This window comes from Perna viridis, chromosome 3, assembly GCF_037379345.1.
Source record: "Perna viridis isolate PV_CMFRI_1.1 ecotype Kerala chromosome 3, ASM3737934v1, whole genome shotgun sequence".
Classification (NCBI taxonomy): Eukaryota; Metazoa; Mollusca; class Bivalvia; order Mytilida; family Mytilidae; genus Perna; species Perna viridis.
The window spans coordinates 45614023-45640228 of NC_142447.1; the positions used below are offsets into that span (position 1 = coordinate 45614023).

The following is a 26206-nucleotide window of genomic DNA, read 5'->3' on the forward strand; positions in this document are numbered from 1 at the left end:
ACAACGTTTCATAGCTGGATCTGCAAATTGTACCAAACCTCTTTCAAAACCTTTAACTTCTATACTCACAACTGTAAAAAGGGGTCTGCAGTCCTACCACAACACTTGTTACTCCCGTAGTGGCATTAATTCAATGTGGATCCTGAAAAATTCGAAAGATCTTTTGGAGACAAAAAATTCAAGACTATTTTCTGAATATAATAGCATTAAAACATATGATTTTTCAACACTGTATACTTCTATTCCCCATACTCAGTTAAAATCCCGACTTAAAAGCATTATACATCGTTGTTTTTTTCCAAAAAAGATGGTAAACCTAGATACAAATATATAGTTCTTGGTAGAGATTCCTCATACTTTGTAAGAAATAATTCCGAATCATCTTCCAAATATACACAGGAAGATGTTTACAAAATGCTGGAATTTTTAATCGACAACATATTTGTCCGGTGTGGTGGACGTGTTTTTCAACAAACGGTCGGCATTCCAATGGAACAAAGTGTGCATTGCACTTGCGAAGCAAAAATTCTCATTAGGGTCGATCCCCTCTCTTCGTAATGCCCTTCATTATTTTTTACGAGTCTCGCACAGACGGTACATGTATGGTAAAGCTCACGGTGCTCGCTTATTTAGCCAATGTCTAACCCATATTACAAACACCATATATCTTATTGGTCGATTTTCAGAAAACTATTTTGATGTCGCTCTAAATCAATATCACGTGTTTAAATGTCAACAAGTGTATAATATATGGTGTATTGGTCGATTTCACGCTACAAAAGGTAAGACAATAATTTCGAAATTTAACATAATATTTATTATATATAAACTTTGATAAGGCGATGTTTTATTCTTTTTTTTTATCAATAATGCATATGATTAGGGTAGAAATTGTACAAATGGTCAAGATATTTAAAGTTTGAGACTTTTTCGAAAACGAAAGTAAAATACTTTGTAGAAATCAAATCCGCACTAAGATCTCCCAAAGTCCTGTAAAAACGCATTTAATACTAAAAATGGTTACATAATTCATAAGATTTTGTTCAGAACTGTGGGTAATGGAATAACTTATAGCATAACACACGGCGACCTTGTTAATTTGAAACTTTTTCATGACTTCCTAAAATCTGATAGAGGCCAAATTTGGCCTACATTTGTAATATATATATATATATATATATATATATATATATATATATACATCGGGGCACCGGTAATCATGTTAGGAGCATAAAGTATCATATCTAAACTGGATATAATAGTAACGGTGTGTCCAATTAATACATTATCATTATTATAAACAATAAGAGCATGCAAATCATGTTTTCAAATCAGACGAATTGAGTGTATTTAGTAATTCGATGTTCATTCACAAGGTAAAAGTGTAAAATTAAAAATGATATAATATATTACATTCATCTATCTAACACGTCTACTTTGGCAAAAAAATGAATATTTCTAAGGCAGCTACCATTTGATTTTCTTGGGGGTGGGTGGATTTTTTTCTGAGACATACGTTTTAAAAATATTTTGTAATTTTTTACTCTCCAAAGAATCCATACAAACAACGTTTCATAGCTGGATCTGCAAATTGTACCAAACCTCTTTCAAAACCTTTAACTTCTATACTCACAACTGTAAAAAGGGGTCTGCAGTCCTACCACAACACTTGTTACTCCCGTAGTGGCATTAATTCAATGTGGATCCTGAAAAATTCGAAAGATCTTTTGGAGACAAAAAATTCAAGACTATTTTCTGAATATAATAGCATTAAAACATATGATTTTTCAACACTGTATACTTCTATTCCCCATACTCAGTTAAAATCCCGACTTAAAAGCATTATACATCGTTGTTTTTTTCCAAAAAAGATGGTAAACCTAGATACAAATATATAGTTCTTGGTAGAGATTCCTCATACTTTGTAAGAAATAATTCCGAATCATCTTCCAAATATACAGAGGAAGATGTTTACAAAATGCTGGAATTTTTAATCGACAACATATTTGTCCGGTGTGGTGGACGTGTTTTTCAACAAACGGTCGGCATTCCAATGGAACAAAGTGTGCTCATTTACTTGCTGATCTATTCCTTCACTCTTATGCGGCTGACTTTATAGCTGATTTGATCCGAAAGAATGAATATCGTTTGGCTAGATCCTTTAGTCTCAGTGTCCACTATATAGATGACGTATTATCTTTAAACAATCCTAATTTCGGGGATTTGATACATCGCATCTACCTCCCCACCCCCACCCCCCACCCCAAAAAAAAAATTGAGATAAAGGATACTACAGACACTGTGAAGTCAGCCTCATATCTTGACCTACACTTAGAAATCGATGGTAAAGGAAAACTATCGACCAAACTTTACGATAAACGTGATGACTTTTCATTCAGAATTGTCAACTTTCCTTTTCATCTGTGACAACATCCCTTCAGCACCTGCGTATGGAATGTTAATATCACAACTCATACGTTATGCCAGAGCTTGCCAAAACTACACAGGCTTTTTGTATCGCGCTAGAACTCTAACAAATAGGCTTCTGGAACAGGGTTATGTTGCTACAAGATTGAATTCATCACTATAGAAGTTTTATGGTCATCATGAACTCGTGGGTCGTTATGGTGTATCCATCTGCACTGTGAAAAACTGATTTATTCAACGGGTCAGTTTTCCTTTCCTCGTTTGTCTACCCCGGACTTGACTTTTTATGAGCAACTCGGCGGGTGTTTCTAGAAAAGCAGAGGACGCTTACCCTACCGGTGCACCTGGTCCATGCTCCCAGGTTTTAGTGGAGTCCGAGTTGCTCATTTGCTTTTGTTACTTTGTATTTAGTTACTTTATGTTCTTTTTTGTGTATGTCTGTTTTCCATGTCTGGTCTTTGTCCCTGGATTGCATTCTTCTCATTACCGCTATAACCTTAGTTCCCATGATTACCCGACAAATCGTTGCACATTTAGGTTTAGTTTTTTTCTCTAAAACATATCTTAAGTCTTTGAAAAACATTTATTTTTAAATATTTAACGATTAACTCTGTGGAAAGGGTGTATTTTATGTTTTTTTAGCACGCATGTTCACTTCCGATTTCTTTACAACAAAACGCGAAACGAAAATTATAAGTGGAACTCTCCTGTCAGCGCGGCATAGGGTTTGTAAGTCTCGTTCTAGTTTCAGTTTCCCTTCCGGAATTGCCGATGTAGAACCTATTGAAATCCGAAGACCCATATGCATTTTATTGTGTACTTCCGGGGAATTCAAACGCTGCTTCACAATGCAAAATCTTCTATTTTATGCTATTCTAAACATTTTTATCTCTTAGAACTTGATAATTGTCATTTTAATCAGTATTTTTACCCAAAAATGATATTTCGCTTTTAATATTTAACTCAATGCTATGTTAATGACGAATCTCCATACATCTGAAGGGTAGACTTGGACCCATTCTTACGAAACCACTGAACTCGTGGATATACGTACGTGTATCTCCGCTGTTCCACTATTGCTGTTGTCGAAAACCTAACCCGCCTTGGAAAAATTATAACTCCGATTATATTATCAAAATCGAAGCATAGCTTCTCTAAGATAGGAAAGGCAATCATTTTCTCGTTTGGAATTTGCAGCTGTCGTCTGAATTTTGCTTACGTCACAAGATATGCGTAAAATATTCCCACCATCCGTGGTGAACTGTAATATTTCCGGTTTCTGTACAGATTGATCTGACAGGCCGAAACTGAAATGGATGTTGCTAGAGATGCCCTTATGAGATAAAAAATGTAAAGTATCGCGAAATGCTATAAATTATTGACCATTTTGAGAGCGAGGAGAAAGGGAGATATGGGATTGGAATTTTGGGGGGAAATTGTTCAAGTTATTCATTTCTTGAAAAAAAAAACATTAATTAACAAGGCACATTTTCATATAGAAATATTTATTTTGCCTGCTGCTTAAATATAAATAAAAATATTGCACTTGCGAAGCAAAAATTCTCATTAGGGTCGATCCCCTCTCTTCGTAATGCCCTTCATTATTTTTTACGAGTCTCGCACAGACGGTACATGTATGGTAAAGCTCACGGTGCTCGCTTATTTAGCCAATGTCTAACCCATATTACAAACACCATATATCTTATTGGTCGATTTTCAGAAAACTATTTTGATGTCGCTCTAAATCAATATCACGTGTTTAAATGTCAACAAGTGTATAATATATGGTGTATTGGTCGATTTCACGCTACAAAAGGTAAGACAATAATTTCGAAATTTAACATAATATTTATTATATATAAACTTTGATAAGGCGATGTTTTATTCTTTTTTTTTATCAATAATGCATATGATTAGGGTAGAAATTGTACAAATGGTCAAGATATTTAAAGTTTGAGACTTTTTCGAAAACGAAAGTAAAATACTTTGTAGAAATCAAATCCGCACTAAGATCTCCCAAAGTCCTGTAAAAACGCATTTAATACTAAAAATGGTTACATAATTCATAAGATTTTGTTCAGAACTGTGGGTAATGGAATAACTTATAGCATAACACACGGCGACCTTGTTAATTTGAAACTTTTTCATGACTTCCTAAAATCTGATAGAGGCCAAATTTGGCCTACATTTGTAATATATATATATATATATATATATATATATATATATATATATATATATACATCGGGGCACCGGTAATCATGTTAGGAGCATAAAGTATCATATCTAAACTGGATATAATAGTAACGGTGTGTCCAATTAATACATTATCATTATTATAAACAATAAGAGCATGCAAATCATGTTTTCAAATCAGACGAATTGAGTGTATTTAGTAATTCGATGTTCATTCACAAGGTAAAAGTGTAAAATTAAAAATGATATAATATATTACATTCATCTATCTAACACGTCTACTTTGGCAAAAAAATGAATATTTCTAAGGCAGCTACCATTTGATTTTCTTGGGGGTGGGTGGATTTTTTTCTGAGACATACGTTTTAAAAATATTTTGTAATTTTTTCCATGGCCAATAAAAACAATTACACGTAATTTTTGTCATCTACTTTTGAAAACAATCTGCGCTTTTGTCGTTTCACTACTGCATAGCATCTTTCAGACAAGCTGCATGATTTATTTTTTGTCAGTGATAAGTCAAATTACTTTTTTTTCACATTTTCCTGAATCAAACTTGAATGTCAATATCACCCTCCCCCCCCCCCCGAAAATCAAATGGTTGCTGCCTACAGCCAAATTTACATGCACAATTTTACATACGTATACATGTTTACACACGAGTCTAAATAAACATTGCTGTGCAAATACTGCATGTAAATGCAAGTGTATACGTGTAAATTTACATCACCCAGTCCCAGAGGTAACATATGGCATACAGAGATACATTTACTATGTAAATAAATATGAATGGTTACGAAAAAGTATATAGGAATGATCGTCAATAATAGCCTAGGAGACCGAGAACTACAAGTGAAAGTGGAATCATTAAGGGTTTATGTTAACGGATGTTTTCCACACCCGAAGTCTATTTTCGACTGGCCTCAGAAATTAATAATATACCAGCTCAGATATACCCTAAACATAAAAATAGCAAAAATTTTAAATACACACGCTAGTCATTCGAGGACAAAACATCGACCTAGTTCTTAAGATTACACAATTTTTAGGGCAATCTACAGACATTGATGCAAGGTCATCCCGTATGGGTTTGCCCGTCACTGCAACTTTTCCTTCATGCGACGCGATTTTATTCTGAGCAATGTTGTGTAATAATTAAAACTCCACAAGAATCCATACAAACAACGTTTCAAAGCTGGATCTGCAAAATGTGCCACCAAACCTCTTTCAAAACTTTTAACATCTATAAGCTGTCGAAGAGGGTCTGCAGTCTTACAACAACACTTGTTACTCCCGTAGTGGTATTAATTCATTGTGGATCCTGAAAACTGTTCAGGATCTAATAGTTCAAGATTATTATCAGAATGTAATAGCATTAAAACCTATGATTTTTCAACGATACCTAGGATGTTTCTCACTTCAGGGTAGTAGGAAATGGGTCTTCCTCGTCGTCTTTTAAAGGCAAGATGCTCATCCATGGTGATGATGTGTCGACGGTTGACCGAGTATTGACTGACTGCTTGATTATTTTTTTTAAAAACTCACTCTTCAAAAACTCATATAAACGCCTAGCAAGTTTGCTGTTACACACGTGTGTATATTTGCACACATATGTAAAATCTGTGCATGTAAATGGAGCTTAAGAGATACATTCTTTCATAAATATAATAAAAAAGAACCAATTTCGTCATGAAAAGCATAACCAATGTCGCCAACTAAAAATAAAACTTTTGCACTTGGCGACGGCTCCATAAAGTTCTATCATTTATAACCCCTACAAAAAATCAGACCAATTGTGCTCTTATTCGTTCGAAAGATGCACATTTAAGAAGAACATGCTCTAAGTCTACTGCATCATCGGTTACAAAGTTCTAATTATTTTATTTTACCAAACATGGGTCCACAGAGGAAATAGTGATTAAATGCACAGATACAGCCATGTATAAAGACAATTTGAGACGCACAGTAATAAGTCCTTTTTTACCAATCATGTATCATTCAAATGATCATTTTGAAAAAAAAAACCTATAAGAGTGGTCGATATAGGATTCTGTAATCGGCCACTCTTTCTTCAATTTTTAGAAAACACAAAGTCGAAAATTCAAAATAGTAATTTGAAAATTCAAGTAACAATTTGAAAATTCAAGATAATAACTTTAAATTCGAGATGATAATTTGAAAATTTAAGATAATAACTTGAAAATTCGAGATAATATCTTAAAAAATTAACTTAATTTCTTGAATTTTCAGTGTAAAGATTATTACTTTGCCATAAGTATGTTAACTACATGTACATTTGTATTTACTGAAAGCTATCTCAGAACATACCAAAGACAAGCAATACCATAAAACTACCAGCATTAGAAATAATCGGACACTACAACTTCAGTGGGTTAGATTTAGAGTAGTAACGTCAAATACTTTTAAAAAAGGTAAGAACACTAAAAAATTACTTAGTTTTTACGTAGAGATGCAATCAGGGATCGAATCTTTATTTGCGAAAACAGGGTTCAAAGAATAGACAATAAATAATATGGCGTTAAATCTTAGCCACCGCACATCCATAGTGTCATGAGAATACTTTCAGTAACTGGGAGAGTTCTTTAATTGGATATCCCATTTTGTCTATGTTGTATGTAGAGATATTACATGGAGAGAATGGGATGTACTATTGCATGGGTGAATTGGATGTACTATTGCATGAGTAAATTTGATGGTGTGTGTGTTGTTTCCGTTCATTTTTTATCTTACATTTAATTGTTATGTTTAAGGCCTTATAAAACTAGCTTAACCCCACCGCAGATTTCATGTGCCTGTCCACAGTCGGGAGATGTTGGTCATTAATGTGTCTTCGCCGTTATATTACTTGAATGGTTTCCGTGCATTCTATTTCTTTGTTGTTGGGCCTTCCAGAGCTTACTTAAAGGTGTGTTTATATCTGTTGAAGACTTTTAGGTGATATCTGAAAGTATTTACTATTTTGTATTTAGGTTATACGCTGGTGCATTTGGTACGTTTCACCATATCCGTTATTTTTATATTCTACTGTAACCTGGCAGCCCGGGTAATATTTTCGTTTCACAACTTTAGTTACGCTTATGATATTGACCAGGGAACCCAATTACATCTACTGATAATGACCATTTTATATATAATACTTCTAAGTAGTGTGTTTATTCGACCGCAAAAATGTCGCATAATGGTATCACCCTGTCGTCGTCGTTGATGTCCGTTAACTTTCGTTTATTTGCGAAAACTTGAGTAAAACTTACCCAATATTCTTTAAATACTCTATGACTTTAGACACAGTCTTGGTAAAAAAGTGATGAACGACTAACATTTCTTGCAACACAAATATATACTTCAGAACAAAAATATGAAGAAACTAGTCCTATTAAATACTCAACTTCAGTTATAATCGAAATAAATCACGAGAACTTCATTTTATCATTGTTTTACCACGGGCTGGTCATTTATGTCTCATTGTTGTACCATGGGCTAGCCATTTATGTGGTTATTTAACCCCTCGCTATCGCCCGGGATAAAACAATGAGAATTAAAAGGCCAGCCCGTGGTAAAACAATGGTAAAATGGAGTCTCCGTGATTTATTTCTTAATCAAAACATTATTTCTAGGGATATTGCGGATGACCCTATAGCTTTTGAAGGTTTTTGCTCCTTACCTTATAAAAGTAAGGCACTAAAAGTGGGCAAATAGGTATTAACATTTTAATTGATAAGGAACGTTTATTTTTTATCCGATTTTAATGATTTAGATGCCAATGTGTTTCCTTTGAAATTCTGTTTAATTTAAAACTTCTACAGAATAGACTTATCTTTTTCAAACATCTCCTCCTACTTTTGAATGAAACTTAGCATGATTGTTTCCTAGGGTATCTTGCCCATAATGGTTTCCCAGGTGAGCAATTCAGGCTGTTCGAGAGCCTCTTGCTAATTTATGGTCTGATTTTGATTTTTTTTTTCATGTTTGATTCCTTATGAAAATCCCTGCCTGCATTAACCAGTGAGATTTCAGATATCTTCTTCGGTTTTCGAGTTATATGGAGTCAAAGTGGTCATTTCCTGAATAATTGACTTTAATTAAATTACTTTTGGTTAAATTATGAATTTATTTTTATTGGATCCCTTATAAAAAAAAATCCCTGTCTGCATTATTCGATCATATTTCAGATATCTCCTAGGGTTTTCGGGTTATAAGGAGTCAAAGGGCCACATCCCAAATAATTGACTTTTTCATTTTTGCTCCGATTTTGAATTTTGTATTGGATTCGGTTTGAAAAATCCCTGCCTGTATTTTCAATAAATTTTCTGACATTTCTTGCGGATTTTAAGTTATAAGGCGCCAAAAGGGCTACACTAAACTATCGACTTTTTAAAAATTTTTGGTCCAGTTTCGATATTTTTTTTATTGAATTTCAAATTTTGTTCTTTATTGTGTTCAAACCAGTTGTTGTTTATGAACTGTAAGTCCCTTTGCTTAGGTATGTCAAAAATTAATATTGTGTCCACACTTGCCCTAAGTCGGCATGTTTCGGTCGTATCATGCTGCGCTTCGACGCTTGTCAGAAATCCGTAAAATCGTCAAAATTCCGCCTGTCAGATGTAACAAACAGTAGGTCTAAAAAAAACTAATGTAGTGAATTGCGCTCCTGCAGAGGGTAGGGAATTCGCAAAATTTGCAAGGAAGAATAACGTCACATGTTCTTTTCGAGGTAATTATCGAAATTGCGTTTATTTTAGGTAAATGAATATTCAGAGCAAAAATGACCGTGTTTGTAAATGGTCAGATTTCTAAAAGTGTGAAGTAGTAAATTTCTATCATTAAATTAAGTTCTTATTTACATAATATTCCGTTCCAATTTATATATCCTATAAATGATTCTTCAGCAATTCTTCGTCGGTGTTTGATAAAATTTTCAGTACAAACAAAAAAGTTATGGCTTTTTGAAAATGTCTCAAGAAACGTCTGAAGTCAATATTTTCCGCGTTCGTTGAGAAAACTGCATGCTCTAACGTTATTCTTTAATAAATTGGCAATTTCTTCTATGAATTCATGAAACTTTGTAATTGTAAATGCATTTATGAACATACATATTTCATTTTTCATGATTTTTGCAGTTGAAGACGGATAAAATTCAAACAAAAAATGTCTACCGATTTGTCAAGTTTTCACTTTTTTAACGTTTCGAACGTTTTCCGTCGATCAGAACATGGGGAAAATATGTATTTTCTCCTTTAGATAACCAGAACTGGATACTTAAACTTGCCACTGCAATAATTACTAGTATCGTAGATGTAAACGAAAGAGACAGTGAAATAGAATGAAAGTAGAGAATGGAGTCATGTACATTTTTCATATCGAAAGCGCAAATGAGCAAAAAAGGAAAGGCAAAAAACAACTAAAGAACAAAAAGAAGAATAAAATGTAGGTCCTATAGAATGATCAGTGAGTGGCTTTCTAATAGGGTGTTGATTAAAGCCCGATTTTCTTACTTTAAATGGCAGTACTATATAATGCTATTGGTACATGTAACATAAGGTCATAGATCAAAATGCAAATTTTTACATGTCTTAAGTAATAATGGCAATGTTCTCTCTCTAGACAGAGAGTGCATATATGTTGTGGTTGGTACATGTACAAGTAAAGATTGATAATATTCTATATAACGAACAATTTCAACTCAGTAGCAGAAGTTATACAAGAACAAAGGCTTTCAATTGAAGAGACTCAGTGGCAGATCCAGAAGAAGCTGGTCCGATCCAAAGAATTTGTAAAGGGTCCAGGCTATCATTTGCTCATTTCTGCCAAAATTTAAATGTAAAAGAAAATTCCAACATACCCCCTGAACTCGATGGACCTTCACCTGAATACACCACACGCGTATATGTTATAATAACGTATTTGATAAACCTTTTTTATAGCTGTGACTACATTACATTGTAAAAGCTGTAAAATATTGATTTTTTTTTCTTTTCAAGAAAATACGATGAATGAAACTAACAATTTTCACCCCAGACGCAGCGGCGCGTTCCTCGAGATCGATACTTTTCCGGTCTGTTTGTCTGACTTGTTATGTTTAGTGTATCTCTGTTAAGAGTTAATTGATATACATATTCAGGGTTACATTCCACGCTCTGGTGCACATACATGCGCTAATTTCATATAGCACTAATTATCAGATTTTCTTGTCGATTTTCTAGGAGATGTTTAAGATGTTTTGAGTTACTAAATATAGAACTACCAATCATATAATTATTGCTTATTTTGCTAAACTGAACACATGTTTCAAGGAGCGAGAGCCTGTACATCTAATTCCTCCTTAATGGCGAAACGAAAAGTGTTGCCAACATTGAGTGATAAACGTCGAGTTCCGACGTTACCGTATATATGTTGCGATAGCGTGCGTAACATCTCCATGGAGCTCTTTATTTGTGTGTTGGCGGAAGAATGAAAAGGGGAGAACGAAACGGAAAGGATAAGAAAAATTTCCGATTGGAGTTAAATGTTTCTTTTTTATCAATTTAGATCGAAGGTCAGATATACATGTAGCAGTCGCCAGAGCCTTTAGACTTTTAAAGCCTGTTTGCGTCATTATATAACCCAGTAAGCAATTCCACTGCCAACTAAATATTGTGATTAATTTGGTTTGTATTAACAATGATCCAATTAAAAGTAGTTGACCTCTAAACTCTTATCAGTGGCTATTTATTTATATGCATTTACCCAGTCGTTCACTTCACTGGCGATGTATTCTAGTTGTCTACAAATGCTTTTTTTCTTAGACGCATAACAAACTATTTGGTGTTAGCTGGGAATGAAACCCTACGAGGTTATAAATAGTCATAAATCACCGAAATAAAATATAAAGAGGAATGCTGAGTACCAATTGGAAGAGCTGTCCTTGGATATTGCATGTAGGCCCTGGCGGATCCAAATATTTACAAAAAGGGGGCAGTTGTTCCGATCAAGAAACTTATGACAATAGAGAGCTATAGGTGTTCCACTGCCTTAAAAGAGTGTGGATTTTGTTTCATGCACCAGAAATAATTGTTGAAATTATATTCTGACTTTGGCGTTTGTTTTAATATACGTGTCTCTGGAACAAGGTGCCCAGAAACAAAGCGCTTTTACGTGACACATAGGTGTCTATGCGATAACTTGTAGCACTTGAGCTATATTATATTATAGTATAGCTTATCAACTGAGAAATGTAACTTCATGTAGTTGAGAGGGACATGTATCTTATGAAATGGTTTATTTCAATGATTCTGGCTTAACTTTGAATGAATTGACAGACAGTTTTAACCTGAAGGTCGATAAATTGAATTTCGACTTGTTGTATTCACTGACTAAAATGTGAATTTGAAGGATAATTTTGGCTACTTCTAAATGATGCTAAAACAGGCAAAAGCCAGACATGTGTATGCAAGTATTTTATTAAGTTTTATTTGACTCTTTTGAATTATTTGATACTTTCAATATAATAAGAATAAGCATTATTATATCGATGATAGATTTTCTTATTACCATCTTGTTCTTGGTTTAGCAAGTTCCATCTCCATCACAAAAACGTTACCAACAAAATTCCCCCATATTTCAAAGACAAATCCATACCAATAATTTCATATTCCTGTACTTCACCCATTGCATCTAAAATTTTCAATTATAAAAGGCTATTGCAGAACCTCGAGATTGAGGACTTCAAGGTTAAACCACCTGACTGTTCTTGCAAAACCTCTCCATTCATGTATGGTCCTTCTGGTCACGTCGTTACGGGAGATTTAACCATTATCGAAAACGAATCTCTACGTAGTATCCTTTCTGAAGGTCCCAAGTACCGTGAACCACGCTCCATAAATTGGAATTATAACTTTTAAAGTTCTTATGGATGCCGTCGAAGACTATGCAAGAAAATGGATAAAACGAAAACAAGACATTGATTCTCTGTCAGAGTGGTTAAAGGCCGTGAGGTCTTTAATTTTGAAACGAATGAAAGTTTTAAGTAGGTCAATGAGTGCCAAAGCTACATCAGTTTTCAAAGACCCCGATGTAGCAAAAACATTGTCTACTATACATGACAAATATGTTGTCGTACCAGCAGACAAAGCCCAAAACAACATTGTTTTTGTCTGCAAAACGTTTTACATCCAATGTTTGTTATCAGAGGTAGACGTAGAAAATAATAGCAGTGATACGACCTATACTGCTACCACTCTCTTTAAAGAAGAGATTGTGGAAAACCATAAATCTGTGCTATCCTCTTTTGGTCTCTCTACCAAGGACGATGATTGTAATTTACCGTCTATGTACTGGATTCCTAAACTTCACAAGAATCCATACAAACGACGTTTCATAGCGTTTCATGCAAAATGTACCACCAAACCTCTTTCAAAACTTTTAACTTCTATACTCACAACTGTCAAAGAGGGTCTGCAATCCTACCACAACACTTGTTACTCCCGTAGTGGTATTAATTCAATGTGGATCCTGAAAAATTCGAAAGATCTTTTGGAGACAATCAGTTCAAGACTTTTATCTGATATAATAGCATTAAAACCTATGATTTTTCAACACTGTATACTTCTATTCCCCATACTCAGTTAAAATCCCGACTTTATACATTATACATCGTTGTTTTTCCAAAAAAGATGGTACACCTAGATACAAATATATAGTTCTTGGTAGAGATTCCTCATACTTTGTAAGAAATAATTCCAAATCATCTTCCAAATATACAGAGGAATATGTTTACAAAATGCTGGAATTTTTAATCGACAACATATTTGTCCAGTGTGATGGACGTGTTTTTCAACAAACGGTCGGCATTCCAATGGGAACAAATTGTGCTCCTTTACTTGCTGACCTATTTCTTCACTCTTATGAGGCTGACTTTATAGCTGATCTGATCAGAAAGAAAGAATATCGTTTGGCTAGATCTTTCAATCTCAGTTTCCGCTATATAGATGACGTATTATCTTTAAACAATCCTAATTTCGGGGATTTGATACATCGCATCTACCCAAAAGAACTTGAGATAAAGGATACTACAGACGCTGTGAAGTCAGCTTCATATCATGACCTACAATTAGAAATCGATGGTAAGGGAAAACTATTGACCAAACTTTACGACAAACGTGATGACTTTTCATTCAGAATTGTAAACTTTCCTTTCATCTGTGGCAACATCCCTTCGGCTCCTGCCGAAACTACGCAGACTTTTTGTATCGCGCTAGAACTCTAACAAATAGGCTTCTGGAACAGGGTTATGTTGCTACAAGATTGAAGTCATCACTACAGAAGTTTTATGGTCGTCATCATGAACTCGTGGATCGTTATGATGTATACATCAGCACCATGAAAACTGATTTATTCAACGGCTCATAGTTCGCCTTTCCTCGTTTGTCTACCCCGGACTTGACTTTTTATGAGCAACTCGGCGGGTGTTTCTAGAAAAGCAGAGGACGCTTACCCTACCGGTGCACCTGGTCTTTGTTGTGTATGTCTGTTTTCCATGTCTGGTCTTTGTCCCTGGATTACATTCTTTTGACTACCGCTATAACCTTGGTTCCCTTGATTACTCTTCCAAAACATTTCAGGTAGTCTGCTTTATGGCATAGGTTGATAGTGAACATTCTCACATTCTTTTATTTGTCTCATAATTTTGATTTATTTAATTGTGTAAATATGATCGTAATGATGTTTTAATGAAACTGTATAAATGAAACATGTTAAAGCTTATAATTGGAAACTTATGCCGGCCAAATAAATGTCAAGAGTATTTTTATATAGGCCTAGTTGCGTTTTAAATTTTGAAGTGTTAAGTTTGACCGTTCAAGAAATCAAGTGATTTGTCAAATTCAGAAAGTTTTAATAACCCATAGTAACGAAGATCTGATTGGTTAAATAGCTGAATTAAAATGTTCATTCTTATCCTATATTTGTTATACTTATGCATCTTATATGATAATGCTTATTATTGTTATAGCGTCACTTTTGAGTTTGCCAGCAAATAAAGAAGTTCAAAATAATTCAGTTTTCCAGGCCTGTCAGAAGACCCAGAGTCAGTTACCCAGTAACACACAGTGCCCTGAAACCATACAGTCATCGCTAGCGTCTGTCTGTCTGTAACCTCTACTAGCTATTCCCCCACACTAAACAAAGAAAAATTGTAGTGTGTCACGATCGATATGAGTAGACTAGATTCAGTACACGAGTTTTTGACTTTTCCTACAAATCTTACATTTCCAAATTATTAGTAATTTTAATTTACTGCTTATCATTTGTTATAACGACAGCTTCGAAATATCTTTGTTAACCATGGTTTAAACGTGCTAGAATGTTTTGAAAGTGACTTGCCCAGGGTGTATGAATTGAAAAGAATAATTGTACATGAATATTTACACAGGTCACTATTATAAAAAAAAAATATTTTTAATACTTGCTTATTCACTTTCATCGCTGTCGTCATCCTTAGATGTCCAGACAATAATTTAAGTATAAGTGAAGGTATATCTTATATCTATAAATTATGCCACAAAAAGGAAGTCTGGGGTTGATTTGGGGTTTATTGACTTGAACCGTATATGAACTAAGGGTAAAAAAGGGTAATTAAAAAAGTGATCCCCGGACAATAACTTGAGTAAATGTATATGGATCTCTTTAAAGCTGTACCATAAGATGTCAAACCACAAAGGAAGGCTAGGATTGATTTTTGGAGTTTGTATCTTGAACCGTTTCAAAAAAAGTTCAGGTCAAGAAAGGGTGACCATATATACAGGCCTAATACTAGACTATGACTTGACTACAAGTAAATTGATCTCTTTGGAATTTTACTGCAATATAACATGCTATCAAAACAAGGCTGGTATTGAATTGAGGGTTGTGACTTTAAGCCTTTCGAAATTAAGAAATTAGAAATCCAAAAAGGACCAGAAACAAGCATTTTCATGATGACTTTACTTTAAGCGAATGATTTTTAAGGAAGAAATTGTACCACAACATGCAATACCTTAAGGAAAGCCTGTGGTTTATTTTGAATGGTATGACCTGAACCATGCATGAATTAGGGACAAGAGATGGACCACTTGGATTCTGGTTACTTCCATTGGGGTCGTATCAAGCTGTGCTCTGCAAGGCATTTTATCTTTATCTTGTCTTCTTTTGCTTACTTATATTGACGACTTGTAATGTTGTGTTGGCTAACCGTTTCGCCATTACTGTTAAGTTGTGTTCTTGGAACTCCAGTCATTCCGGTTATTTTCGAACCGAACACCAATTATATTACGTCGATAATGGAAGCCATTTCTTTTTCTCTGTTTAGTTGATGATGGCGGACATTGGCAAGAACAACGGAGGTAAGGTTCCTTAGATATACTAGTATATTATGCTAAATCTATGTATAAACATTTATTATACAAAATACTTTTACATACAATAAGAAGAAAAAAGGTTGATTAGTTTGAATAGCAATGTACTTAAAAATCAAAGTTCAACTCTTGTTAGTGTCAAGTTCTTTTTTCTATTCTTGTAAGATTGATACATGAAAGCCAATACTTAGTTTTTGTTTTGCGTTCACAACTTTTGAAACGTATTTCATGGATCATATTTCCCAGTATGTTTACCTTTATGATGATAGGCTACTTCAACATTTAAGCGAACGAACTGTTCATAGATCTGGACGTTAAAGCTGTGTACTTGTATAGAGTAAGATACATTATTTTTTGTGGAAATATATGTAGTTTATAACGAATAAAGGGATCTTTAATATACGCAGTATATCATTCGTGGTGAGGGTTGTTTTTCCAATGCGCTCGTTGTCTTCAAGATTGTGCCCCGTATATGACACAAAATACATGTTTGATCTTTATTGTACACATGTGAATGTTATAAGAATTCATCCTTTCTACAGGATGACTTTCTACAAATGTTTGTCGTCATCGACTCAAATAATTTACAACGAAATGCCTTATAAGAAACTATGCATTCAAAGAGTATCAAGTAACAAAAAGCCTGAAATTAAACTTATATGTATCAAACCAATAAATATTTTGAAAGTTTGAATAAGGTAGAATGTTTAATTTAATAGTATTTCCCTAACGGTTTTTATTAGAATATACTGTATTAATTCATTGAAAACTGCAAACAATTCCCATACAGTTTACGGTAGTATAGTTGATGTCTTTCGTAATATGCACCCTGAAAGAAAAGAACATCTCCAATCGGAGTAGAAATTGTGTTCAATCAACAAATCCTCAGATCTCAGATCCCCTGAAACCCATTCCGAATAATTATACTTAAACCTATAATATGTTATAATAGGGATAAGAAACACCTTAACAGGAATTCAACCGCAACAAAAATATAGTTATACATTAAATTCCTGAATGTTCACGGCCAAACCCTTCTTTCTAACAATTATTTTTGGTGACTATGTTGCTGGCGAGTCTTTATTGGGCGAGACGCCCATTTTACATGGACAAATTCATTTTAAACATATCAAATTATTTTTTTTACCAATGTTTGGTATCAAAATGATACTGTTTCAACCGTCGTTACAAGAAAGTAAAACCATCGAATCCGGCGTTAAATCAGATTCACATATTTTGCAAACATGAGAGCATCTAGGGAAAATCTGAGATTGGTGATTGATACGCATTTTAGATTTCTGGAAAAAATGGGACAAATGATGCATTCTTTACATTCACATTTTACGAATGGTACTGAAGATAGATATTTGAAATATAGAATTAAGCAAGACATATAAAATGGATCGAAAACATATCTAATCATAAAGTAAACTTGTTCACGAGCTGTCAATGTATGTGAAATATAATATGTATCTGCTATTTCAATTCCAGCAACTTTAATTAATGAAACTGATATTATTTTTTTTTTTTGCATAACTGAATTGTTATTAGTTATTTTTATTTTGGTACTATTCAAATATTCTTCTGCTTGAACATTTTTATTAGTTACTAAAACTTATTGACGTAAAACGCCCAAAATGCTATATAGTGCATTTAAGCAGGTCGTTGCCAGGAATTAAATAGAGAAGATTCAGAATCAGTTGAAAGTAATAATCATAACATCTGGAACTTTTTGAGACAATAAAAATAATTGGTGTTTGTACATTGTTTTTTTTATATTTTAATAACAGACCTTAAAACAGTACATCCTAACCTAAACTTTTAAATCGCCTTTTTGTTCACTAATTACTTGATTCTGAATACATTTTTTTCAGGTGAAAGAAAGGAAAAGGAAGAGGAGTTAAAAACAAAAACACAAAAAACGGAGATCAAACAAAAGGAACTGGATGATGTAACAGGTAAGATGTGTATCATTGCAGGTAAGGCTGGGTCTGATGTGACAGGTAAGATGTGTATCTTTACAGGTAAGGCATGTATCTTATGTGACAGGTAGGCATGTATCTGATGTGACAGGTTACGCATGTATCTGATATGACAGGTAGGCATGTATCTGATGGGAAAGGTAAGGCATATATCTGACGTAACAGTTAATGAAAGTATCTGATGTGAGAGGAGGGCATGTATCTGATGAGACAGGTAGGCATGTATCTGATGTGACAGGTAGGCATGTATCTGATGGGACAGGTAAGGCATGTATCTGATGTGACAAGTAAGCATATATCTGATTTGGCAGGTATCATTTATGCCGACATTTTACACCTAGCTATCGCTTGGGGTAAAATAATGCGGCATAAATGGTAAAACAATGATAAACTGGAGTTTCCATGATTTATTTCTTGAATGTACGAACTTTAATGTGATGAAATATGACTATTCAATTATCGTAAGTACGAAATGGCATTTCAATGATAACATTTAACCAAAAAATTCGAAATATGAAAAATATTATCGGGTCAGACTCAAACCAGTACGCTCTAACCTAAACTTTTAAATCGCCTTTTGATCACTAATTACATATTACTAAAACATATTTTTCCAGGTGAAATAACGAAAAAGGAAGAGGAGTTAAAAATAATAACACAAAAAAAGGAGACCAAACAAAAGGAACTGGATGATGTGACAGGTAAGACGTAACATTGCAGGTAAGGCTGGGTCTGATGTGACAGGTAAGATATGTATCTTTACATGTAAGGCATGTATCTGATGTGGCAGGTAGGTATGTATCTGATGTGACAGGTAGGCATGTATCTGATGTGACAGATAAGACATGTATCTAATATGACAGGTAAGGCATGTATGTGATGTACAAGGTAAGGCATATATCTGATGTGACAGGTAGGTATGTATCTGATGTGACAGATAGGCTTGTATCTGATGTGACAGGTAAGGCATGTATCTGATGTGACAGGTAGGTATGTATCTGATGTGACAGGTAAGGCATGTATCTGATGTGACATGTAGGTATGTATCTGATGTGACAGATAGGCTTGTATCTGATGTGACAGGTAAGGCATGTATCTGATGTGACAGGTAAGACATGTATCTGATGTGACAGGTAAGACATGTATCTGAAATGACGGGTAAGGCATGTATGTGATGTACAAGGTAAGGCATATATCTGATGTGACAGGTAGGTATGTATCTGATGTACAAGGTAAGGCATATATCTGATGTGACAGGTAGGTATGTATCTGATATGACAGATAGGCATGACTATTCAATTATCGTAAGTACGAAATGGCATTTCAATGATAACATTTAACCAAAAAATTCGAAATATGAAAAATATTATCGGGTCAGACTCAAACCAGTACGCTCTAACCTAAACTTTTAAATCGCCTTTTGATCACTAATTACATATTACTAAAACATATTTTTCCAGGTGAAATAACGAAAAAGGAAGAGGAGTTAAAAATAATAACACAAAAAAAGGAGACCAAACAAAAGGAACTGGATGATGTGACAGGTAAGACGTAACATTGCAGGTAAGGCTGGGTCTGATGTGACAGGTAAGATATGTATCTTTACATGTAAGGCATGTATCTGATGTGGCAGGTAGGTATGTATCTGATGTGACAGGTAGGCATGTATCTGATGTGACAGATAAGACATGTATCTAATATGACAGGTAAGGCATGTATGTGATGTACAAGGTAAGGCATATATCTGATGTGACAGGTAGGTATGTATCTGATGTGACAGATAGGCTTGTATCTGATGTGACAGGTAAGGCATGTATCTGATGTGACAGGTAGGTATGTATCTGATGTGACAGGTAAGGCATGTATCTGATGTGACATGTAGGTATGTATCTGATGTGACAGATAGGCTTGTATCTGATGTGACAGGTAAGGCATGTATCTGATGTGACAGGTAAGACATGTATCTGATGTGACAGGTAAGACATGTATCTGAAATGACGGGTAAGGCATGTATGTGATGTACAAGGTAAGGCATATATCTGATGTGACAGGTAGGTATGTATCTGATGTACAAGGTAAGGCATATATCTGATGTGACAGGTAGGTATGGATCTGATGTGACAGGTAAGGCATGTATCTGATGTGACAGGTAAGGCATGTATCTGATGCTACAGGTTGGTATGTATCTGATGTGACAGGTAGGCATGTATCTGATGTGACAGATAAGACATGTATCTGATATGACAGGTAAGGCATGTATGTGATGTACAAGGTAAGGCATATATCTGATGTGACAGGTAGGTATGTATCTGATATGACAGATAGGCATGTATCTGATGTGACAGGTAGGCATGTGTCTGATGTGACAGATAAGACATGTATCTGATATGACAGGTAAGGCATGTATGTGATGTACAAGGTAAGGCATATATCTGATGTGACAGGTAGGTATGTATCTGACATGACAGGTAGGCATGTATCTGATGTGAAAGGTAGGCATGTGTCTGATGTGTCAGGTAAGGCATATATCTGATGTGACATGTAAGGCATGTATCGGATGTGAGAGAATGGCATGTATCTGATGCGACAAGTAGGCATGTGTCTGATATGACAGGTAGGCATGTATCGGATGTAACAGATAAGACATGTATTTGACCTAACAGGTAGTGAATGTATCTGATGTGACAGGTAATGCATGCATCTTATGTAACAGGTAAGGCATGTATCTGATGTAACGTTTCAGGTAAGGCATGTATCTGATATGACAGGTAGGCATGTATGTAATGTGTTAGGTAGGCATGTATTTGATATGACAGGTAAGGCATGCATGCAATGTGTTAGTTAGATATGTATCTGATGTGACAGGTAGGCATGTATCTGATGCTACAGGTTAGGCATGTATCTGATGTGACAGGTATCATTTATGCCGATATTTTACACCTAACTATCGCTTGGGGTAAAATAATGCGGCATAAATGGCCAGCCCGTGGTAAAACAATGATAAACTGGAGTTTCCGTGATATATTTCTTAAATAAACGAACTTTCCTGTGATGAAATATGACTATTCGATTATCGAAACTAAGAAATGGCATTTTAATGATAACATTTTTACCCAAAAAGTCGAAACATGAAAAATATTCGCCGGTCTGACTAGAACCAAAACCCTTCGCATATTTATACTTATGCCGAGTACGACTGTCAAACCCACAACATAATAATATGGTCGTAATAATCCACATAATTTAACTATTTTAGTATTTTTTAGCGAAACAGTTCCCTTTTCACCAAAAGGCACATTCACATTACCAAACAAGTCATGCTTATAGAAACTGTGTTCAATCACACTACGCAAAAAAATCATACACTGTACGGATGTGCTTCTACGGGAACTCCCGATTCCGTGTTCTATTTAGACCTAAAATGTCAAAAATGCATTTTCAACGATTTTTTGTTGCAATTTTTTTTACTTTCCATTTTTCCAAATTTTCACAAATTTGCATTTTTGTGACAAATAAGAGTTTTTTTCTAAAGATTTTAATGAAAATTCCGGACACGTGGACATTTTTGGAAATTAGAAATCAGAATCTAAAGTAAAATGGCCCAGATCATCTTTTCACAAATCTGACGTAAGACTTTTATGCACGTAAGTCCCATTGCTTTGTTAAGTATTTTCGTGTGCGTAAGTGTCTTTAGATTGCTTTGTGAAACGATGCCCACGTCCTTATAATTGCAACTATTTATAGTATCCTACAGATACTATATGCAATACCTTACCGTCCTAAAGCGGATGATTTAACATGACTTAATTAAGAAATAAATAACGGAAACTCCATTTTATCATTGTTTTACCACGAGCTGGCCGTTTACGTCGCATTGGTTTATCCCGAGCGAAAGCGAGGGCTTAAATTACGACATAATTGGCTCGTGGTAAAACAATGATAAAATTGGAGTTTCCATGATTTACTTCGATTCTAATACGACAAGTTTTGTCATATTTTTAATAGACTCAGCCTATGTGTTGCACGAAGTTTATCACTTTTTACTATGGCTGTAGTCTAAAGAGCTTTGAAGCACGTCATATTAGAATTAATTTTCAAACACTCTCTTATCACCTTTTGAGATCCAGGCTATCTGTAGCATGGCGACTCAGGAGATCGTCATGTCCAGGTTAGAAAAGAACGTTTTCACAGGTTCTAAAACAATGTGCCAGGAATCTCCTAGATAACTGATTATTTAAAAAAAATATATTTTACAGTTTTTATCATTAAATCATATTGTTTTACACCAGACACGGAGAGGAAGACACATATAACAAAAGTATTTCTTTAAGCACCGTTTCTTGGTGCCTCCTGCAGAGAAAAAAACAACTAGAGTGGTCTTCAGAATTGATTTTTATGAGCACCGTCCACTGGTATATAATGCTGTTTGGTGTTGTCCGTTAGATCACAAATTAATTTCTCTGCTCCATGATTTCACCGTCCTACAAAGAACACGATCATTTTATTCAGCATGTGCAGTTAATAATTTTTTGCTCTCATTTATAGTATTGTACATTTATAAATACTCTTTTTGCATGTAATCATAACTGGCGTTTGTTGTTGCCTTTCTTGGTCAATGACAAATTTTATCATGTCGAGTGATCAGTCATCTATATATTGTTAATTGTTTTGTGTATAATACAAAAGCCAGTTTGCGTAGTTAACACTTGCATTAATAGCATTTTGATATCATCTTTCTGAAACGATACTTTTATATATCTACCAAGTCGGATACATTTTTCCACAGAATAACGAGCGGTTATCTCTAATAAGAAAGAAGCAAGGATGAAATGATCTGTGCGAAGATCAAATGTAAAGGATTAACTTTCGACCTCAATCAAATCGTATGATAAAGACATCGATATCGTGATTTATATTGTAGCAGTGTACCCCCTTGTAGTTTATAAGAAAAAAGTTCTAGTCTTTTATTCAACTATAAATGGTTTTCGCCAAACTCTGAAGGAATGCTTTAGTTGTTGACTTTTTTCTTCAGCATTGGACATGGACTTTCCACAGGTGGTTAGTGAAAATTTAAGGGTGTGGTAAGCTTTTTCCGACCCGTTCTAGTTGACCCCTTCATAAACAAGGGGTTTATATTATATTTTGTTTGTTGGGGTTTAACGTCCGAGCAGCAATATTTCAGCTATATTCAGACGACGGTTTATATTATAAGGGGTACCACTGGTATACATAGAGTATGAACTGGCTTATCATCAATTAATGTTATTATCTTTTAAGCAAAGCTTGACAAAAAGTCTAAGAAACTTGACGACAAAATCACCACAAGCACATCACAGCTAAATATGATTGAGCAGAAACACAAAGCAATGGAAGAAGAGCTTGGTATGTATAGACGTATTGAAACTCTTTATTCAAACCTGATGTGTGCAGAAGGAATTTTATCACATATTTGACGAATTTCCAACTACCTATTCGAAAATTTTGGTTGCCACTGAAAATCACTAGAGCCCTATCGATATTTCTGGATCTACTACTGTTTCTATTCTTTCTATGGTCGTAATGAGTTGTACCTTCTGCAAATTAAATTTTAGGTCTTCTTCCATTAAAAAAATGCACACATTCCCATAGGCATAGTGCCTGCAAAAATAAATACTTTTGATGAAATGTTTTAGAAATGAAAAACAGACATCACATGTACATGTGCACTTAGGAATGCAATTTTTGTGCGATGCCTGCAAAGGGATATGATTCAACTGAAAGGTTAAATAAGTTGAAACATCGTCAGCGCATCACTTGATTTATATATATCATTGAAATCTTGTAGGAATTTTAGCCGCTAATTTTTAGATGTACATGAAAGAAGATAGTTGTCCGATACTGCATGGTTAGGTAACCCAAAATAAGGGGTTCACTTGTTGAAACCTCAATACCCAAGCTTTATACGGAAGGTTAGACATCTTTTATAATTGTACAGCAATGAAGATCAAATTTTAAAATTTTCTGATTACTGTAAGGAAACATAATCCAACTTAAGTGTTTAACCTAATATGCCTTAAAGCGATGGTGTTCTTTTCGTAACCTAATTTGGTTCTCCCTTTTATTATGCTTATTGTACAAACTACTACTTTTTTAGCTCAAATAAAATTAATTTTCATGTGTATTTCAGCAAATCTTAATAAAACAGAGGGTTTGAACAAAAATCTTCAATCATTGTTGTTTGGAGAACAAGCAAAATTAGGTAAGCATAAAATGTTCCTTTTGAGAATTCATTCGTTGTAAGTCCTTTTTAAATGTTTTATGTAGCTTTATAAACTAGATGTCTTACAATTTTTGATTGTCTTTTACCTAGGGTTTACTTTAAATTACTTTACACGAATTAGAATAATGGATAATGCCATCTGATAATAAGAGCGTTGGCACTTTTGCACTGCATGTTTCAGGAAACCTTTGAATTTCTTTTGTAAATAGTTTGGAAGTGGTATACCTTAAAATTTAAAGGTCCAAAATACCACACAGCAGCTTTTTGTTTCATAATTCAGGACTTTCGAAGAAACATGTAGACAAAAATGAAAACAATCTGATCGACCTCTGACCTTTGCTCTTGAATAGTAGAAAATTATAGATGCTATCCAGAGTTTGACAGTTTGATTGTTTGACAAATATCGACATTTTACATTTACTCCTTAGGTTCGATATCTGTAATGCAATAAGTGATAAAACTGGTAAGTTCAAGAAAGTTTGACTGAAGATTGAAATTTTGAAAATTTAAATAGATGCCTTTGAAATGAGATCAAAATTTATTTCAAGCCGTTTTTTATAATATTTATTTGTTTTGTAAGATATCTCACATTATTGGATAAAAGACATCTTATATATGAGTAGCCTTGAATTGCGAATCAGTATTGAAACAACTTGCCAAAAAAAATTCAGCCATGTGGTATTTTGGTTAATTTTACTCGAAAAATTACCTTTTAAAGAATATTTTGTTCATTAAATTTTGCAATATGTTTCTTAAATATATTGATGTGTGACTGTAGATATACGTCTGTTTTTGTTTTTTTTTTTTGGAGTGGGTAAAGATGGAATCTTTGTGTCTTTATTTTGTTTTTGTGCTTGAATCATGTGCACAATGTGTGATGTCTTTCACTAAAAGTGCTGTTTTCCCTATACAGCTTCCATAATTGACATCACAGCGAGTGCTTATGTTTACTGGTAGATTGGAAAACTGTTGAAATTTTCTTTCGTTAGCGTGCTTGTTACTAAACACCATAATGAAAAATATTTACTTTTTCCAAGAGGCACATTTTAAGTTAATGGGAAATTTATGATTATGGATGGGAAATTTCAGTTATTTTTGTTCTGATTACTGTTATTTTTATTGCAGAAAAAGCGGAAGAACAAATTACGAAATTAAGACAACAACTATCCGAATCACAAAATGAATTGGAGCAGGGAAAAGGTTAGTTTACCGAAACATATAATGTCAGTAACTTGCAAGCGCCCTACAAATTTGCCCATACCTTGCTATTGTAGTTATTCACATTTCATTATCGATAAAAATAATTTGACGTATGTATCTATGAGACTACTTATGTGCATGAGGATATATGTACAACTATAATTTCTAACGGGCCTGAATTGCTCATTTTGAATCCACTTATTCGCCTTACGAATATTTGATATCAGGACTATAATATTCCATCACACTGCAAATATCATCAAACTTTACCTTGAATGCCATAATTACTAACACAGAGTCGTCCTACGATTTCAATCAAATGTACACTTTTGTATCATAAAGGATTTCTATACTGGTTTTCATTATATACACAAACAACTGCAAAACGTCATTTTCTCCATTTAAAGAACAATAACTGTAAACAGTCTCCGACCCACTGGAGACCATTGTAGGCTTTATCGCAAGGGTCATTTCATCAGCTGAAAGTTTCATTTTATCCGTTAAGGTTTTCAAGCTACATGTATATTTTTTTAACAAAAATACATAATTTTTCACCTTTCAATGGCAGTAACACGGAGTTGTCCTATAACTTTGACGCAATCGAGAATTTCATATGTATCATAAGGATATCAAATTCATAAGTACATGTAATTGTGGAGAAGATGTTTGAAGACAACAGACGACATTTCCGCCGTTGCCGACGACGGACGCCAAATGGTGACAAAAGCCACATGGCCCAAAGAGAAAATAGTCAT

At 34.3% G+C, this 26206-nt stretch overlaps 1 protein-coding gene across 6 annotated transcripts in view; it reads left to right on the top strand.

Moving 5' to 3' along the window:
- Positions 1-731: 731 nt before the first annotated feature.
- LOC148622475 (uncharacterized) overlaps positions 732-26206 on the top strand; it is a 50908-nt gene continuing 25433 nt past the window's right edge. The window contains exons 1-10 of one of the 6 annotated variants that reach the window (XM_088572439.1): positions 732-782; positions 4148-4243; positions 6936-7055; positions 15965-15998; positions 17885-17968; positions 18610-18693; positions 19453-19536; positions 23270-23374; positions 24159-24230; positions 25377-25451. In XM_088572439.1, coding sequence (XP_088428565.1) covers positions 15968-15998; positions 17885-17968; positions 18610-18693; positions 19453-19536; positions 23270-23374; positions 24159-24230; positions 25377-25451 — 535 coding nt within the window. In that variant the 5' untranslated portion in view covers positions 732-782; positions 4148-4243; positions 6936-7055; positions 15965-15967. Of the gene's footprint in view, positions 783-4103; positions 4244-6935; positions 7056-9977; positions 10069-15964; positions 15999-17884; positions 17969-18609; positions 18694-19452; positions 19537-23269; positions 23375-24158; positions 24231-25376; positions 25452-26206 lie in introns of those variants that run through there. The other 5 variants (XM_088572436.1, XM_088572440.1, XM_088572437.1 and 2 more) reach the window with 5 other exon arrangements.